At 35.2% G+C, this 20,317-nt stretch overlaps 4 protein-coding genes across 10 annotated transcripts; 3 read left to right on the top strand and 1 right to left on the bottom strand.

The window, feature by feature from the left end:
* Positions 1–542: 542 nt before the first annotated feature.
* On the bottom strand, positions 543–4,246 carry LOC114240731 (lewis-type alpha-(1,3)-fucosyltransferase). 7 transcript variants are annotated; one of them, XM_089734143.1, is made up of 4 exons: positions 4,158–4,246; positions 3,300–3,526; positions 1,784–2,714; positions 543–810 (listed from the first exon to the last, which is right to left on the bottom strand). In XM_089734143.1, the coding sequence occupies exons 2-4, from the start codon at positions 3,325–3,327 to the stop codon at positions 543–545; spliced, it is 1,227 nt and encodes a 408-aa protein (XP_089590269.1). In that variant the 5' UTR covers positions 3,328–3,526; positions 4,158–4,246. The 7 variants fall into 7 exon arrangements, with proteins under 7 accessions (XP_089590269.1, XP_089590274.1, XP_089590272.1 ...); XM_089734148.1 differs by having other exon boundaries at positions 3,295–3,526; XM_089734146.1 differs by having other exon boundaries at positions 3,233–3,526.
* Positions 4,247–8,880: 4,634 nt separating this feature from the next.
* On the top strand, positions 8,881–12,208 carry LOC114240589 (uncharacterized). The gene is made up of 4 exons (XM_028171177.2): positions 8,881–9,318; positions 10,485–10,738; positions 11,281–11,330; positions 11,928–12,208. Exons 1-4 carry the CDS (start codon positions 9,135–9,137, stop codon positions 12,046–12,048), a joined length of 609 nt encoding a protein of 202 aa, XP_028026978.2. The 5' UTR covers positions 8,881–9,134; the 3' UTR covers positions 12,049–12,208.
* A 1,581-nt stretch (positions 12,209–13,789) lies between these two features.
* On the top strand, positions 13,790–17,301 carry LOC149501153 (uncharacterized). Its single transcript, XM_089734182.1, has 5 exons — positions 13,790–13,820; positions 14,070–14,323; positions 14,960–15,052; positions 15,948–16,082; positions 17,215–17,301. The coding sequence occupies exons 1-5, from the start codon at positions 13,790–13,792 to the stop codon at positions 17,299–17,301; spliced, it is 600 nt and encodes a 199-aa protein (XP_089590308.1).
* Positions 17,302–18,932: 1,631 nt separating this feature from the next.
* LOC114240590 (uncharacterized) lies at positions 18,933–20,153 on the top strand. Its single transcript, XM_028171178.2, has 2 exons — positions 18,933–19,116; positions 19,758–20,153. The coding sequence occupies exons 1-2, from the start codon at positions 18,961–18,963 to the stop codon at positions 20,151–20,153; spliced, it is 552 nt and encodes a 183-aa protein (XP_028026979.2). The 5' UTR covers positions 18,933–18,960.
* The last annotated feature ends 164 nt before the right edge of the window (positions 20,154–20,317 follow it).

Raw genomic sequence — 20,317 nt, forward strand, 5'->3', positions numbered from 1 at the left:
TAGTCAACAATATTTTGCAAAGAATAGCTATTTGATGGACACAAACATTACTTTAAGCGATTGGCTTTGGTAATTTATTTAATATTAATTTAAAGCTTGTTTAATGGTCATTTCATTTCCAAAGTCGAAACGAAAATAAACTGATGTTGAGGGAGATAATTTTATTCATTTATGAAATGTTTTTATACTGTTTTATTTAGATCCAAATTTATAAGCCGGTAACTATGCTAAGGAAGGAAAACCGTTTGCGCTCGATAAATTTCAAACTATAGGTATTGCATTACGTAAAATGTATTTGTTTTTTTAATTACTTATGAACAATCAGTTCTATTCTTGTCATGCCATTCAGAAACAGTACGACCACAGCACGTTATCCAAAAGAAAATATTCAAAAATTGGTTGATTACTCAATCACACTACAACACCTACCACTGCATAATAAAATATTTTTCAATTTAAATTTTATCGACACAGTTCCGTTTTTACTTTTTTGTACAATAATAATAAAATAATAAATAACACTTTACTATTATTTTTATTTATTAACACCGGCCCTTCGGATTCCACCATGAATTAAAATCTTCATAAACAGTTGCCTTATCAAATATTGTTCTGTTATTAATTATCGCGCACAGCTTGCAAATGCTATCGCTTTCAGGAGATTCATACACGTCGTGATAAGAGTAATGATTATGCCACTTAAAAAATCTTTTATACTTTTTCTTGTCTTCGTAAATCTCAATCATTTGTCTTGCAAGTTCTTTCGCGCCTAAATCTTGACCGTTTAGGTAGGTACCGTTAGGCATAAACCTATAAAATAAGAACAGTTTAATGGCAATAAACTTGTACTGTTTTTGAAATGTATTTACTCATTGCGAATAAAGTATAACTAGATGATGACCGAGCTTTGCCCGGTTTTTTTTTTGATAACGCCATCTTGTTGTGTCTTTAAAGTGGTTAATTGCCCTCAATTAAGAAAAATAGTATTATTATTCGCCAATAGATGTCGGGAAGAGTTGACTATTGAAAACACGAATAAAACAACATTTTCTGAAAATAAATCGTAGCTAGATCGATTTATCGCCCCCCAAATCCCCTGTATACTAAATTTTATGAAAATCGTTGGAGCCGTTTCCGAGATTCAGATTATATACATATATATTAATATACAAGAATTGTTCATTTAGAGGTATAAGATTATATGGTCAAAGAATAAAAATGATATCCAGTCCGACAAATATACAGAAATATTAACCCGAACTTATTGGGCTACTTACAACTAGTGTATATTAAAATTGACTCAGTGGTCCAATAGTTAGTGCCCCTGACTAACTACTGCCCCTGACTGCCCCGAGGGTCGTGGGTTCGATTCCCATATCGGGCAGCATTCGTGAGCTGAAAATGTATGTCTTCGTCTGGGTGTTTACTATCTATATATGTGTTTGTAGACGTATATTTTGCATTTAAATATCAGTCTCGTTTCCATAACACAGGAAATCCCAATTTGGGGCCGGAGGACCGTGCGCGACCTGTTCCCGGTATTTATTTATACATTGTATTAATCTAGAGAATTCTGATATTAATATGTTTGTATTATACTGAAGGTTACATCTGGGTCGAGATGAGCCGCAATTTTTACCGAAAAATGCAATGAAAAAATAAATAAAAGAAAACACATGACTTTCGTGAACTTTTGTTTTTGACTATTCTTCATTTATTTTAACATTGTTTTATCAGGTTGACCTGTATGAATGATATTTTAAATAGTAAATGAACAAATTACCTCGTATAATTCGCGGCACCATAAACAACTGGAATGGCGTAGTTTCGAATTGCGGTCAATAATTTTTCAGTTACGTAATCTTCACTTAAAGAATTTTCAAAAGCGAAATAAAAATAGTAGTCTCTTTCTATCAGCTTGAAGCATTTGCCCTCGTCATCACGTCGACAAATTTTATTTCCACATTCTCCATATACATCAACTGACAAACCGTGTTTATTCAATTCCCTTTGAACTTCTTTAAAAAAAATGTCTCTGCCACTAGGAGCTCTACAGTTAGAAACAAACCACGCAGCAATTTTTGTTTTGCGACTCAACTTTATCTCAACTTCTTTGGTCACTGGATCCATTTCTTCAATTCTTAACCAATTCATATCTTGTTTAGGTCCTATAATAATACCCTTTTTATTTCTAACTATAATATAGCCGTTGTACTCATCTGAGTTTAACTTATAAGTCCATGTCCAATTGAAAAAACCTTTAAATCTAACGTCGCATATTGGATAGTAGTCAGAAGATTCCATGGATGCAAAAATATATTTTTGGTGAGTAGATCGTATTTCCGGCATGGCAGGGAGACTTCGTACAATCTCTTTACCATGAAAAATTATCACTTCAAACTCAGTTACATCTTTGAAAAAATGTCTGTCTGATGTGACAAAACATGATTTTACTGGGCATTCTCTTTCGACGAACGTCTGTTGACCGTTTCCCAATTTCACGATTGGGTCTATTGTTGGATCCGTCCATATAAGGATGAATTTAATATTTTCGTGGACAGTTTTATTGAGTTTGGTTATTCTTGTACTTTTTATAATTGGTTGGGTTATAGTATGAACCATTAGATTTGAAACGCACCATACAAACACGCCAAGTGCACATACCGAGTAAAATGCTAGTTTAAATATGGTGTTATTTAATCTGAACATTCTATCTGAAATATGAAATGAAAAAATTAGCTTCCTAAAATTGACTTCTTGAAACTACAGCGTTGAAATTTTAACTACATTTAGTAAAGAGCAACTTAATTATCAGCAAAAGAGCGTAATGTTTAGATGCATAGTAACAAAGTGCAAAGACAACTTCTTATATACTTAAATTTTATTCTCGTTATAACAACGACGAAAAAAACCAGACGAGGCGGACTAAACTAGCACAACATGGTAATAATGGCGCTATGAAAATCCTCGCTAGTCAGTAAGTTCTCTTGAAGGCTGTTTTAGAAAATAAAAACTTCCTTAAAAACGGCCCACTCCTAGTTCTGCTACATGTGTATCAAAACAAAATCTTATGAATCTTTTGAAATGTGTAATTTGAAAGGAATATTACGTCTAGTCTTGGGTAGTAAAGTGGTCCTTATATGATAAGTTGGCACCTGCGCTTACGTGTTTCTATCGGCTTTCTCAAAACACTAACAGGGTTCTTTCTTTGTTGAAGACCGTAAATACCCACCCACGCCACTTTATCAGTGACTGACAGTACGATTTCCGTCACGGTCACTCTGCTACCGATACCTTACTCATGGATAGGCAGATTATCACATTCATAGTATAGCTGTTGTTCCGATATCAAGTCTATTAACGCTGCCGTTCCAATGGCCGGTACTCTTCCCCACGTTTTTCATGCTATGGGTAGCTCGTAGATGTTCAACTCTTGGGCAAAATAAATAAAACAGCAGCCGTCGCCGCCGGTCGTTATGGCTACGATGCACGACAGCGGCAAATTGTAGAAGGTGATGCTCGACTTCTGTGAACATCTTTCAGAATTAGGCGGCGGAGTATAAAAAGGAGAAGAGTATTTCACTATTTATACCAATCCCTGCTTAAGCGATGCTCAAAGGAGGAGCTACGCTCAATTTACGCTCCTGTAAGAAGTCGGTGTCTGATTGAGGCTGTGCAACGCGCTATTAACGCGTCGGCAATTTGCTCAAGACTGACGATCTATATTGTAGTGTATCATGCTCACAACGCGACAGGCTAATTCTCAGGTTCAACGGTGTATCCTAGTACTCGAGTTGCATCACATCTGTGGCTTGAGAGGCCGCTGACCATGCTAGCCACATGCAGTCGTTTTCGTTAACGAATCCGCTGGTCAGGAGTCCTGGGTGTTGACCGTGGGCCTGATTGTAGTAGATATTCATCGAGGCTAAGTCTCCCACCTCTCCCGGATTCTATCCCTAAAGGCTCGCAAGCTCGGGCTAAGAGTGCAGGGGAAATCTTGAGTCCCTTAAACTGCATTCTTCGATCTTTGGTTACATAAACAATTAAGTACTCAAATAAACGATGAACACATTTAGTGCATTCAAAATGTCACTATCACACTGGTTATTTACCAGCAAAATGTATTCGAAATATAATAGATCCAATTTATAACTTACATTATCAATCTTCACATTTAGTCAACCATTTAAGCAAAATAGTAATCCTATAACTTTATACAATAACACCATGTTGTTACAAATCTAACGACACACTGGTACAGTTATAATTTATATTTATCATGTTCATATCGCCATACTTCTGATTTTCAATGTTTGTTACTGATAAGTATTATCGAAAAATATGGACAAATAAATGACGAATTGCGTATTTAAGCTCTATTCTGTACAACTTTGACATGAACCATCGTCGCCTTTCAAATATATAATTGACTTTAACTCCGATATTTGCCAACATAATGTTAATAGCTTCTTCAAACAATATCCGAAGAGTAAAGCGAATACTCAACGACCTAACTGCCTGTTAGCTATATTGAATACTTTCCACCAGTTATAAAGTTACCAGTGACACGTTTGTTTTAAATTCTACTGGATACTGAAAAATTAATAAGTCATTTTTCTATATTTCAGTTGCTGTCATACATTTTTCACCTACATTCTTACCAAAATCCGCGCGAAGAACTCACTCCTACTCATATATTGTGTACGTTATATGCAGCAAGGTGATCCACTGAGATTCTCGGTCGACTGATAATAAGCCGCGTGGAACGAATTTTGATCCGAATCTCGTTTCGATATATCAGCATATATCGAGACTCGGGTATAATATTATGCCATATGTACACATACAAGGGATAATCCTAGATATTTGCATGCTATTAGACTGGTGTACCGTTCCTTTAGATTCGTGAAAACTTGTACTGTATTTGTTTAGGAAATTCTTAAGGACAAACTACGTATTTTCTGGCATTCATCAATAATGAAGTAGCCAATCACTACAACTAATAACTACTGACGATTTAATTACATTTTTTTTTTTTGTTTATTTTACTTTTTAACTTTATTGTGCGAATTCGGGGTATTTTTTTAGTTTTTTGTCCAAACTTATTTTGGGTATCAGCATGGAAAATTATGTTAATCGTTTTGAAGATCAGGACGGCTACATTTCAACGTATTTGATATTTCGTTCTAGTTGTCAAGGTCTGTGGCGGCAAGCACGTAGTGGGACTTATGGTCTTGTCTGTCCAATTTATTAACATCAATAACCAAAGGTCTGCATAAATAAGCCCCAATAAAAAATAAAAGAATACGTTTACATTTTTGGCAAACTGATCACGGCGATCTCGTAAATTGTAGTGACAGAACGAATGTCTTTTAACAAATACCAAATCGAAACGGCCAACTTCAAAAGAACTTTGGGCTGAGATTACTCCCGGTCCTGATTGGACACATTGGAGAGCCGTGCAATTGTGTTTACGTTCTTTTGTTAATACAACGTTTCTTTACAAAAGAATTTAGTTTCGTACAAATCCTTTTTTGGGTCGATTGCTATTAGTACCTTCAGTGGGTCGCGTTCCGATCCGGTGGTAGATTCTGCGAAGCACTGCTCTTGCTAGGGCCAGTGTTAGCAACACTCCGGTTTGAGCCCCGTAAGCTCACCTACACGTTATGGTGAAGCTGAAATAGCTTCTCAAGGCTGTCAGCATAGGTAGGAAAAAAAATGTACCTTCTTAAGCTTCATGCTGAGGAAAATCCATTCTGTTTTAATGCTGATCATGTAATTACAATCTGGTTTCTCTGTAATTTACAGCAATAGTATGTAACTATATAATATTATAAAAAAAATTCAAACCACAATTTGTATTTTTTTTAAGTATTTATTACTGCTGGCCCGAAGTAATTTCCAGTTTTACCAGGGTAGGTGGGCGAGCAGGGACTAAGCCAGGAGAGATGGGATTTGTTCCCGAACGTTTCCAAAGGAGACCTAACATCTCAAGAGCAGCTGCTTCGCGAATGCATCTACTATCGGATCTGAAATTTCAGAAGATCCGGTGATAAATTCAGCGGACTGATATAGTTACACGTCGAACTATTTAGCGTGTTGGATGAGTTCGGTTACCCTATCTATACCTGATAGAGCTGAAGGCGCCTAATAGTAGAGTTAGCGGATCATGTAGAATATTAAGTAAATACTTTTACCATATTTATCATCGATAACTACATAAATATATAAATTTTGGAGGTTTGATTTTGATTATACGTTATTTTTTTTATTATTGAAAATATAACATATGTATGTAAAGTACGTACATTTTGAGAAAAAATCGTACTTGCCTGCAGCATATGTACGGCATCATCGTCGCATCAGTTGGTTCGAATACACAAGAAATCTTATTATTTAAACCACGCCGATTTCATATTCAAATAATTACATTTTAAATAAAATAAAAAATCTATATAACTAAAGAACTTAATTTAAGAGTGAAACATTACCTTTATTTCACTGCGTATTTCAACTAAAGCCTTAAATCTCCATTCGTAACGGAAAAGGCCATTTTCATTTGGAACGCAAATTAGGAACAATAAAACAATAAGTTAAGGTTTCAATTGTAAATCTATTCATATCAATCTTAACCCAGCTGCTGCATTGAAATTCGCAATTAACTTGAGGTAAAATAAAGCGGGAATAATATGGGACAATTAAACATTGTTGGTTATAATGGGCTCAGTTTTTTATATGCCTGTACAATTGCTTACTATAATGAACGGTAATGTGAGGAAGGAGGATCCTAAAAATACCTGGATGAATAATTTGAAAGAGGATGTGCGAGAGACGAGTATGAGTGCAGAGATGATGTATCATAGGCTTGAAGGGAAAAGAGGACATTTTGCACTGACCCCTTAGAATGTGAGTTAAAAACAAGAAGAAAAAGATGAATAGTTCTGACCCCTTAGAATGTGAGTTAAAAACAAGAAGAAAAAGATGAATAGTTTTAAGTTGTAAGAATCCCATAAATATTTTTTTATTGATTGCTTAGATGGGTGGACGAGCTCACAGCGCACCTAGTGTTAAGTGGGTACTGGAGCCCATAGACATCTACAACGTAAATGCGCCACCCACCTTGAGATATTAGTTCTAAGGTCTCAGTGTAGCTACAACGGCTGCCTCACCCTTCAAACCGAAACGTTTCAATGTCATGATTTTCGAGTTTTAAGTCTTCAGTAAACACACGCTTTCAAAGATGTAGGCTTAAGCGATTAAGCTTATCATTATCGACACGCATGCCTGTAACAAAATATGAATGCAGCTGTCTAAGTCGACCAACTGTGAGTAGGTACTCAGGAATTCCATTCAGGTATCTACAAGTCATCCACGTACGAATACTAGAGAATTTGCATATCATCCAGATAAGTTTATTATTATTATATATATTTTTTATTGCTTAGATGGATGGACGAGCTCACAGCCCACCTGATTTTAAGTGGTTACTGGAGCCCATAGACATCTACAACGTAAATGCGCCACCGACCTCGAGATATAAATTCTAAGATCTCAGTATGACTATACTGAGATCAACGGCTACCCCACCCTTCGAACCGAAACGCAATACTGCTTCACGGCAGAAATAGGCAGGGTGGTGGTACCTACCCGCGCGGACTCACAAGAGGTCCTACCACCACTACAAAAGAGCGCCTATTCGGGTTTTGAGAGAGAGAGAGAGAGAGTATTCTTTATTGTACACCAAAAAAACAAATAATACAAGTGCGATACATTAAAAACAAAAAGTACAATTGGCGGTCTTATCGCTAAAAGCGATCTCTTCCAGACAACCATCAGGTGGACAAGAATCATTTGGAAACGAACTACGCGCGGTGTACCATTCCAGTGAAATACATATACATATATGTACACATACATATACACATACATATCTCTGCAAATAAACATAAAATTAATACAAAGTATTATAATATAATAATAATTATTAGAAATAAAAAATAAGTAAATTAAGTTTAAATTTTGCTTCTTTACACATAAATAAGAATAAGCAATTTACATATAAAAGATACTTAAAATACCTTTGAAACATATACAATTTAAGTAGATACCAATTTCAGAAATCTACCTTATCACATATTAAATCGGTTGACTAGTATTTAAAAAATGTTCCTTAATGAGGTTTTGAGTGGAACCCAATTAAAAATTAGAACCCATATCCGCCATATCTATTATTTCCACCACCCGCTACTTAATTTATAGTAATCCTCTTTGATATTTCACGTAATTTGTGATTAATAAGGTCTGCTTTCATTTCAGGACATGTAATAATAGTATTTTTGTGTTATAATAGTGAAATAAATCAAAATGAAGGGATCGAGTCGATCCATCATACGGGATCCCGCAGGCTGACGGCGCGGATCGCTTGAAATTCCCGAATATTGCTGGTTTATTACGGTTTATAGTAAAAAGAAGCTTGTTGCCAACCTATTTTACTAGTTAGATAAATTGAGATATCTCAATAGAATCTCCAGATATGGAGCTGTTAGTTTAACTACATGCACAACAAAAAGGTATTAGTAAAAAAAAAACAGACAAGACAAAAGAATTAGACTTCTTATAAGAAGATGACACTAGCGCTTAAAAAATGAACCATTATCTATGCTCAGTACTAGACGTCATTGGATCGCAAACAAAATTATAAAAGCCTCGTAAAATTTATATGATTATGCGTCGTATTTTTCCTTGCAAGAGGTGCTACTCTCAATATTTTAAAAATGTAAAAAGGATCGCGTGGTAATGTATATCCAAATTATATTACAATAATTGTTTGTTTTATAACAGTAATTAATCAATAGAAAAACAGACATATTGAGCAAATGTCTATGTTTTTCTCAATTAAGCCAGCAGATGTTGCATTGATCGCGCTCATATTGAATTACTGCTACCCATTTAAAGCCATTAATATAGATCGCTTTGACCTCGGGATCGGCGGTCGAAGTATTTGAAAGATTGAGTTTTCTTACTTAAATAAGAACCGTTTTCCTAACAGAACATAAAAAAATCGAGATAACATTAATAATACATTTTAAACACTCCAGGTATATTTACTATACATTTTAACCGTAAAAATCCAAATGTGTTCAAACGAGACTCTGGTGGACCAGCTGGAATGTTATGTGGATGATTTAGTGGAATGTTTCGAAGATTTTGTCAAGAAATCACTGATCGTCATCACTATTGCTGTCGGTGCTGTCATTGGACTTCTGGTTTATGTGCTTAAGATGGTCACTGAAAGACAGGAAGCTCTTAGTCACGCCAGTAAGTTTTTATTGCATCATATGTGGCATCGATTTCGTGGCACAGTTGAGAGGGTACCACTGCCCTTTGACATTTAAAACTAAAAACTGCCGCCAACTGTGACACAATATTGAAAGTTCAATTGGATTGAACATTTAGCCCCGGCAATTTTACCTACGGATACTTTTACTAGTACTATTAAATCAATTATATTATGTATTTGTCTCATTAATTCTTGTCTACCATATGTGGATTGGTTGAAAATAAAGTCAAGGTCATCAGCGACGCCTGATTTAATTTAAGGTAACGGCATTAAACTCTTAGTTAATACCTAACTCTGCTCTGAAGAATTGTTCAAGATGATCGCTTTATCCCATTTTTTATCGTCGCATCGCACACCACTGAAGCAGAATTCTTCTAAACAAACCGTTTCCAGCGATCTTTCGTGCCATCTACCATCTTTTCCAATATTCTCCCAATCGTTATTTCATTGAAACATTTGCATAAATTCATTTATTTGTAATTCTGTCCTGTCCTGTACTCGCAACACAACTAATAGCTTCCGCATTTGTCGATGTTATCTACAGCATAATTGTATACTTGAATCACAATGCTAATTAGTCAGTCCAAACTAGAAGACCTAGATGACCTTGGCATCACGATTCGCCTATTTGTAATCTACCGATATCTCATTCTCTCGTTACGGGCATCGTCCGTAGACGATCAGCGGAGAATAGAAGGCGGGAGAGTACTTAGACACCCTATAAGGTGATTATTGGACCTGGGGATTTGTTGATGTCTTGCACCCGATCAGATCAGATGTTACAAGAGGCTTAGCCCTTTAAAGAACTGAGAAAGTGCCTTATTCTATTATTCTAGACAAATTTTAATTATAATTTTTTTGTTTAAGCAAGGCGAACGAAGAGCATCTGATATAAAGTGGGTACCGTAGCCCATAGATATTACTGTCATCGATGCTTCACTTACACTGCAGGTGTCGATAACGTTACCCAATAAATTATATTCAGACTATTTAAGGACCACTATTTCCCAGCCTCCAGTTATCCTTTAGATAGACAATAATACTAATGAGAAGGTGTGAGGTGATGATATTTTAGATCTACATCATACAGTCAAATTAAATTATAGCGTATAAAACAAATGAATATTTACCCAATCTTCGTCAGGTATCGTACCAGCCCTAGAAGACATTTCTCGTCAGAGGGGTAATTCATCTGACCCAAATAACATTCCTACAAAAACAAGTGAAACAGTACTACATGACTACGAAGCAGAAAATACGCTGAATGCAGAAATCGATAAGAACGCTAAGAATTCTCCAGATACATCTACTAAATCAGCCAATACGTTACCGTTGCCTGTAATCGCTGGTTTTGACGCGAAAGTATTGAGAGATATCGGGTTATCCGACTGTTCTAAAGTGAGTTTCTATTGGAATTAAAATTTGTCGTATTTATGTGTACAAATATACTACGATATCAGCTCCGTGATGATAAAGCCTATAGCATCAGCTTGCTGAGTTTCTCCCCGGATCTTCTCAGTAGATCGCGATTCTGGTTCAGAGATAGATGCACTCGTGAAGCATATTCTGTCCTTCAGCTGTTAGGCCACCTTTGCGGGCGCTAAGGCTAAATTTCCCCACCTGGTTGAATTACTGAGTTTGTCAATCTGTCCTAGTCATGCAGAAAATTCTCTGGATCAGCCGCAATACTTCCACCTGAAACAAAAACTTAAGACACTAGTGTATGGTAAAGAGTGATATTAATGGGTTCATAATAATAAACCTATTAATATCACGTTTGTAATATTACACACGGAAAATTGTATATTTGCCAATTAACACGCTTTAGATTTGGTGGGACAATAAAATAGCTAATATTTTAAATCAATTGATTAAATTGTGTATTATGAATAGTAAACCTTTTACTAGGCGATGTCTTTTAACGTCACTTATTTTTTTAGAACTGCAAAGAAAGGATATTAACATTGAATCATGATCAAACTAATAAAAGGTGAGATTTGAAACAGATACATTCTAAATATTCTTATATACATGTATAATTGGGTGTCTGGAATAACAAGAATTGATCTGAATGATGAAGTATCCTTAAACATGAATTAATATTTTTCGTATTTATAAGTTTACAAGCGGCCCGCTCCGACTTCGCTCGGGTCTTTAACAAAAATTTCAACGATATTTGACGTTGTTTTATTTTTTTAAATAAAAAAAAATCACTTATTGCGGCATAACTATAAAAGTTAGACATATGCTGTCGCGACACTTTTTGTAAATAATAATGTGGTTTACAAAGTCGTAGTACATTATTTTATTCTATCATCAATAGTTTTCGCAGCGTACAAGATCTAAAGAATATTTTAGGTAATTTTTCACCTTAGGTTACATTATTGGAGTTTTAGTAAGGATCTCTAATTTTCGGGGATAGCGAAGCTTCCAAACTGTGAATTTTTCCAAATTTTTCAAATCGGTTCAGAGCCTATTCAATAGAAACAAACAATCAAACCTTTTCTCTTTATAATATTAGTATAGATTGCATACAATTCTTAATTACGTAAAGTTACTGGTTTTTTAAATGTCGCTTTTTTCACAGAAGCACGAGCTTAAATAAAAATCAAGGTACACTCGAAACAAAAACCTCTTGTTGTTCCATTTGTTGTGAAGATGAAGATACAGAAAAAATAAAAGAAAAAGATATATTGTTACCCAGTTAATCACAATACGTTTTCATATTTATCCAGCTGAACAAAATGTCAAAAAGTTCTTCAAAGATTTGATCTTAGTGAACCAGACCACTTAACTGTGTCTTTTGGAAACAAAAAAGTCGGGGTTTATTTTTTTCTTACTTAACAAACTTATCAAAAGCATTGTTTCATGTTAAAAAAAAGTTTGATGATTACGATTATTACTTCGAAGTTGGCAAAGTGAAAGGGTATTTTTATCTGAAACTCATGGATGCATCCTAATCTAATTACCATTGGTATTTCTTTGAAGAAAAATATACGCATAAATCAAACTTTACGGAACGCTCATTTATGAAATATGTATTGTCTTAAAATATTTAAAAAGAATATGTTTCTGATTGTTTTTACTGTGTACGTTTTGTACAGTTATTTCTGAAATAAATATAATAATATTTGAGGTGTTTTAATTTTATATTATATAGAAAATTTGTAATTAGATCCCTGTTTAGATGCAACCTGTAACCTGTAACCGGTAAGTATGCATAATGAAATTGATAACCATTTATGAAACATATATATCTTTATTTGGACCTATATTATTTATTTGGATCTATATTTATTTATTATTTGGACGAATATTAGACATTATTATTATATTACATTTTATTTCTATTTATTTAAAATCTTATTAATTACACAATATTTCTTAAAAAAGATATTAAAAATACAATTTTTAGAAACAATATAAAATTAGATTGCCGCTGATGGTGGTCCTAAGCACTGGTGGTCTCTACGACACAAACCACCAGTGCTTAGGACTCCAGAGTGAGAAACCTATTATTATTATTATTATGATATGATATAACATCACATTTATAGCACAAATATCAATATTTAGCTGATGGCTCAGCCAGAATTGGGATTCACTTGATCACGTGAAACCTTTAATCAATCGATCATACACACTTTAGTCAATCGATTAAATAACACATAAACTACGGTAATTTAAAATTAAAGTAACTGTATGTACTTTTTTTATATTGAGGGTCGAGGTAAGAAGCATCTCATATAGGGGACAAGTTGAAAAATTGTCGGCCCATAAATAACACACTTAATATTTAAGATATCCGCCTGTAAACAGCAAGTTATTGTTGCAAGACTCACATAAATATCGCTAGGGTATCTTCTTCTTCTTCTTTGTCGTTTCCTCATTACTGAGGGTCGTGACCACCTTGGTCCAGTTTTTGCACCAGCTTCCTCCAATGTTGCCTGCATTCGGCCTGCTTAATGGCGCCCGGGACGCTGGTGTTTGTGGCCTCCTTGATAATGTCCGTCCACCTGGTTGGCAATCTTCCTCGAATTCTCGTTCCTTCCACGTGACCTACAACTATTAATTTTTCCAAGTTCTCAGGATTTTGTCGGGCCACGTGTCCGAGGTATAGGAAGTGGAAATTATTATATCAGTTTTAAATAGAGTTAAGTGTGGTATTTAATGGGGGTGTTTTTAGAATCTTTCCACTGGGCACTTTTGTGCTAACTCAATAAGCTTCCTTTTAGCAGACACTTTAATTACACTGAGATGATACTCCTTAGTTCTATCTTCCATGATTTTTGAGTATTTCTGTAGTGTAGAATGTCACTGTCAAATAATTGATTATCTCTCTTAACCTCTAGCGCTGTTTTTGTATTAACTTTCAACATCAAATCCAAATTAAGAAGTCAATTTAAGGGGCATTTTCCAAAATGTTGGATGGAATTATAATATAGCTTAATGAGTATGGCGAGGCGACGCACATACACAGGTTTTCTTTAATTAACTGAATAAAATATTTTTTACCCAAGCGATTCGCGCACCGTCCTTCAACGCAATGTTAATAATATTACAAAATGTTTTTGTAAAAAACTACATCGCTATCAACTTGTATAAGAAAACATACGCTACAAACAAACAGGAAAACAATAATTTTATAAAAAAAACAATTATAATGTTATTTCACGTTGGTAAATAATAGTATAATTAAAACGATTGACCTTATTGAATTTTCTTTCAGGTCACTACTCTCACAGTCGCCATCCGCCATTCCAGCAAACCAGTCAAACGTCAGAACTCAGAGACACCCAGAAACTGTACAAAATGATGATGCAGTACCTTGGAGCCGTTTATTCTGCTATTAACGTCAACTATTTAGCTCTGGCAACTGTTTTCGTAATAGTACTTCTGAGTTATCTCATACCTGACGTATCTCAGAAAATACATGCAAACAATGAGCTGAAGGATGTTAAGAAAGTTGTTAATACTATAACGGTTAGAACAATGAACATTATAGAATTTAAGTATCATAATAATGTACAATACGTATCTCCTTGTTTTATTAGTATGTATTTATGTTTGAATTAGCATATTTTTGCTGGTAGATTTTAGGTTTGCATCGTTTTTAAAATTTGTGCTCTTCTGGATAGTTTACGGTTTCAATTTGGTTTATCTTCAAAATATCCTTATTATGACAATTGTTGATCGAAGTTATTATGAAAGTAAATTTTAAATTTTATGTAAATAAGAATTTATAGGGTGAGGGAGAATTTATATTCATATATATATGTAGTAAAAAGAGGCTATTTCAATATTACAAACAGACACTCCAATTTTATTTATATGTATAGATAAGAATTTATAGGGTGTCAGTTCAGTGTTGACCGAAAAATAATGTTCGTGTGCTAAATTAAACATGAATATCACAGACGGGACAGCAATGTATGGCGAAATTCGCTCGAGACCGTTGACTCCGCACTTCAGCTGCTTCGTCTTACATTGCGTAGAGTGCAAAAAAACATTAGTAAAATTTAATTTTCGATTCGATTCGTTTTCCTTACATGAGGTATGCTTCAGCCGATTCGTTTTAATGAGAAGCGAAATTTTAAGAAAGTTTTTGTCAATTTACAGACAGAAATAAATCGAGCCGAAGCTGCTTGCTTGTCAGCAACCGACGAGCTTTGCCGTCTGAGGTGTTCAGTGATAGATAGTACCACTGAAACTGTTAGTGTATTTAATACTTCTTTAACTAGCATAGATGGACAGGGGCCTTGACAGCCCACTTTGGGTTGCGTGGTTGCTAGAGCACGTAATGTGAATTTGCCATTCCTCTAAGAACAAGGTCAAAACCTTAACTTTTTTAGAGTGACGGCTGGAATTCTTAAAATCACATCCCTGGCAATCGAGCACACACGATTGTTCCTAAGCAGACATAGGTAGAACAGTGGCATCAAACAGTGCGGTTTCATATACTATACGCAAATAAGCATGGGGCAAACCTAGTGGTATGTGGTATACTGTCGCTCTTTGTCTTCAGCAATACCAAGGGCACAGGCTGGTCGCTGCCTACGATTGTATGCTATGTACCTCTTGAATACATTCCTAATCATAAATCGAATTTTGTTGAATCGTATTGTTGTGGTTTTTTACCGATGCCCACAGACAGCATAATGCTGCCGCACATAAATTGAGACACGCCGGTCGATGCTTTGATTGTATTGTATTAATATCGTTTTTTTACACCACCAAATCGCTGGTAGCCTAAGGAGCTATTCCAGCTTCTCGCGGACGGGTTGGTAAGCTCACGGACTCAACCTGAGACAGTTTGCCAACACTAGTCCAAGCAAGGGCAGTCCTTCGCAGAATCTACCACCGGATCGGAGTCGAGACCCACTGAAAAGGTCCGGCGAGAAACTCAGTGGACTGTGCTGTCGAGCTTTTCGTAATTATCGACGAATTCGACGAAGACGGTTTGATATAATATGCTCCACTCTTCAAAGCGATACACATTGCTACTTCTACCTAAACTAAGCCAAAATATCACTTGATTAATTGGGAAAAAATTTAGTAAAACGTTACAAAACAACAGATTACATTTCATGAAATTATTTTTTTCCAGTCGAATATTTTCGGTGACATGTCTGCCTGTCAGAGTCATTGCATGCACATAACGCGTTCAGAACCGATGCGCAGCGAAAAAAAGCTTGGCTTTCTTCGTGAAATATTCTTTCCGAACAAAAATACTTCGCACAAGGTTTGTTTTTAAACGGACTCCTTAATAAATACATAATTTAGGGATTAAACTTAAGCCTTTTGAATTCTTATCGACATATCTTTTGGATTCACGGTCGGCTTCAACCATAGAAAGAGCCATAGAAGAACCATTTTTATTTACTGTTATTTATAACAGTAAATAAAAAAAAGCATTTAGGCCGTCGAAGGCCAGTCGCAAAGAGTTGTTCTTATAATTCTTCTTCTCAATCGTTTGCACTTGGCAGAGTGGTCGTGGTCATCATTTCGGGTGGTGGTGCGCTTCACCAGACGTCACCATTCCTTATTTTTATTATAATATTTATTATTTTTATTATCTTTATATTTTTATCATTTTTTTTATTATTATATTTATTTCTATTATGATGATTTTCATCATAACGAGAGTTATCATAATATAAAAGCACAAATTTGACACATTAATGTGCTTATTTGTCCTACCTATGCTGATGGTCTAGAGAGACCGTGTCAGCGTCGCCGGGCTAGTAGGTGAGCTCACGGGGCTCAAACCTGACAATGTTAAAGCCCTAGCAAGAGCCGCGCTTCGCAGAATCTACCACCGGATCGGAAACGGGACCCATTGAGAAGATCCGGCGAGAAACTTAGTGAGCTGACCTTGTGCCTTAATGGCAACGTTCCATTCACGGAGGCTTTTCAAAACAAGACCTAACTTGTTATTTTTTTCTTTTGTATTAAGGCATTTTGTAATAAGTGAATGAAGAAGATGATGAAGATGAAGAAGAAATGCTTTCTTTACAGATGTACCAACAATGAATTAACTTAGGTTATATTTTTCTGTTATTTATAGTAAATCGGCAAGATAGTGGTGCCTAGTGACGTGAGGGTTTACATTAAACCCTACCAACAGTAAATGCTCGTTGGCTGCTCCCTTGGTCGCCCTTTATTTACAGTACCCTATCCATTGCTGATACGGTGCTACTCAAGATCTAAAACGCACATCCAAATTTATTTCTGCAATTTAAAATGAGATTCGATTCATATATCTCTAATGTCAATACAACATGATGCTTGAATTTATGTCGCACCAATTCTTATCAAAGACTGACTAGTTTCTGAAAACATCAAATATTTTCAATGGCCGTTATTATTTTCAGGAAATAACAATTATGTCGTATGTCTACACAGATTCCTTCGACGGACAAGCAAATGATGCTAGCAACTCCACTTTTTCTGATTGGTAATCACATTGTATTCTGAATAAACAAATAAATAAACTGCTTCTAGATTTACAACGTTTTGTTCTTTTTAAAATCAGTTAATTGATTTTAAAAATTAACGAGCGAATATAACACTTTTTGCGGGCTGTAACGGGATGTGCTCCTAAATCGGTGTTAATGTGAACATAAGTAATAAATAAAATAAAATTATTTGGATTTTTAGTAGCAATCTATACCCTAGAATCGGAATATAAGTATATAAAAATATCACAAGACTTCCGACTTTTGTACGGTTTACATTGGTTGTGATACGCTTCGACTAGCAAATTAACTTATGAAGATTATAACATATTCAAAGTCCATTAAATGCGCATTACGATATTTTTTTATTTATTTTTTATTGCTTAGATGGGTGGATGAGTTCACGGCCCACCTGGTGTTAAGTGATTACCGGAGCCCATCTACGCTATGTAAATGCGCCACCCACCTTGAGATATAAGTTCTAAGGTATCAGTATAGTTACAACGGTGCCCCTCCCTTCAAACCGAAACCCATTACTACTTCACGGCAGAAATAGGGGCGGTACCTACCCGTGCGGACTCACAAGATATCCTACCACCAGTAATTACGCAGACTATAATTCTGCGGGTTTGATTTTTATTACACGATGTTATTCCTTCACCATGGAAGTCAATCGTGAACATTAGCTAAATACGTATTTCATTAGAAAAATTGGTACCCGCCTGCGGGATTCGAACACCGGTGCATTGCTAGATACGAATGCACCGAACGTCTTATCCTTTAGGCCACGACGACTTCAACTGACTCAAAAACTAGTGGTGAGATCTTGATAAAGTTTAAGTGCATGCAGCTACGTAAGAAGCACCATTTTTCGATTAAAAAAAGGTACATCAAAATCGGTTTACCCAAAAAAAGGTCCAAGATAATAGTCGAATTAATAATTTTTGAATCCTTATGTGAAGCCAGTTAAATAACATTAAGAATTCACTTATTGCTTTTGAACTAATAAGAGCAGGCTGGGTATGCATTGTTTGATTTTGTTACCGCTAAGTAAATATAATTAATACATCCTGGACGGCTCCTTGGCCACTGAATGAATTCTAAGCAGAATATATCCAATAATCTGCAAAAGGACTGTTCTCGACTGACTGACCTGTTCTTTCATAGTAACTGTTCGCCACATTATGACATAATATGTGAGTCTGATGTTCGCTCATACGGCCTGTACTCACCTATATCCAACCGCAACCCACTGTGAAGATCCGGCGAGAAATTCAGCGGGCTGTGCCTACAGCCTAGGTTGATTTAGAACGGTGACCGATGCTAGGAAAGCCTTAAAGAACCAAGAGTGGATCAGGAGGAATAATGAAGAAAAAATATATCAAACTCTTTCTAACAAACAAAACTGGTTGCTTTGCCACTAACTTTGTTATGTAATACTTCTGTTGTTATTTTAAATTCTTTTATCGATATTGAATTTTATTTTTTAATTGTAAATGGGAATATATAATCTGTTTTTTGAACATAGATAGTACACTTAATATTTTGTGATCTTTATAATCAACTTGACACCGATGTCAATTTTTCAAATCATTTCAGATACAACAAATGCCTTTTGTATAGTAATGTGATCTTGCAATCAAAATTATTAGTTCCTAAAACATGCCTTCAAGGAGCACATTTAAGTCATTATTAATAGAGACAGCATTATTTATTGGCTTATTTGTTTTGGCAGGACATCTGAGTATTAATTTTTGGGAGCGTTATGTGATACAATCCGAACTATCTCTTATGAAATGTAGTCTTCATTCATTAAAAGTTAGTATACTCTTCGTAAAATTACCCTTGATGTATTAGAAAAAACTATGTAGGGTCGAAGTAAGGAGTACCATCTCAGTATATTAAAAAGTGTCCGCTAATAGGAAGCAAATTAAGGCGGCGCCATAGTAGCAAGTGGAAAGATTTTACAATCAGAGCGATTTACTACCACACTCCAATCTGTTTAAAACTGCTAAATTAATATAATTTCCTCTTCCTACACTAGAGCTATTGCTGTGAGTCTTCCAACTTGCTGTTTATAGGTGGATACTTTTTCAACTTGTCCCTTGGACAAGATGCTCCAAGCTCTTATGCAAGGTGCTCCTTACCTCTACCCTCCATCGGAAAGAACCTACAATCGTCTAAGCTTAAGAGCTTTTAAAAAACAGCACTGCGTTCTGTCACTACCTTACAACAAAAAAATTGGGTTAATTATGAATGAAAAAACTTACGCTACTGCTTATAAATTAATTCAACCTTTAGACGATACTTTTATTTTGTGGATACTTACACATACCGCACACGTACATGTCAAACTTGCCAAAATAAGCCGGAAAAAGGCGTATTTCGTGTTGTTTGTTCTCTTTATTGTCTTCTGAAGACAATACTGCAACCCTTTATATTTTAAACTAATGTTTTAGGATACAATAAATAATATCGGGAATGCATACGACAATCTACAGAAAGAAATAAACGCAATTCTAAAAACAGAATACATTGGTACAAAATTAGATATGTTGGAGAAGAAACATAATCATAAACAATTCTTGGATCGAAGGAGGTTACACGAATTACAAATGCAAGTGACTATTGATGCTAAGAATAAGAAACATAACCATTATTCTGTGCAAGAAAAAAACGACAGCAAAAAGCCGATTAGAAATGCTACTACAATTACTCGTAAAGCGCTAAAACCAACAGCCGTTGGAGAAGAAAAAAAATATAACAAAGACCTTCGGGTATTAAATTGTGATGACAAATTTGATAAAACTCAGCAGTGTAATGATGATCCTACAATGGGACAGTCCAGATTTTAAACGTATAAGTATAGTAACGATATTATAAGTACTTACTGCTTATTTAAAAAAAAAGCAAAGTTGATTTCGATGTAATTCAATATCATTCAAAAAACTTTTTATATTGAGAAAAAAGCTGTTTTGTAATGAAAATGTATTTATTTGTAATAAAATGATCAAAAAAA

Source organism: Bombyx mandarina, chromosome 17 (genome assembly GCF_030267445.1).
Source record: "Bombyx mandarina strain Sakado chromosome 17, ASM3026744v2".
In the NCBI taxonomy this organism is placed as follows: Eukaryota; Metazoa; Arthropoda; class Insecta; order Lepidoptera; family Bombycidae; genus Bombyx; species Bombyx mandarina.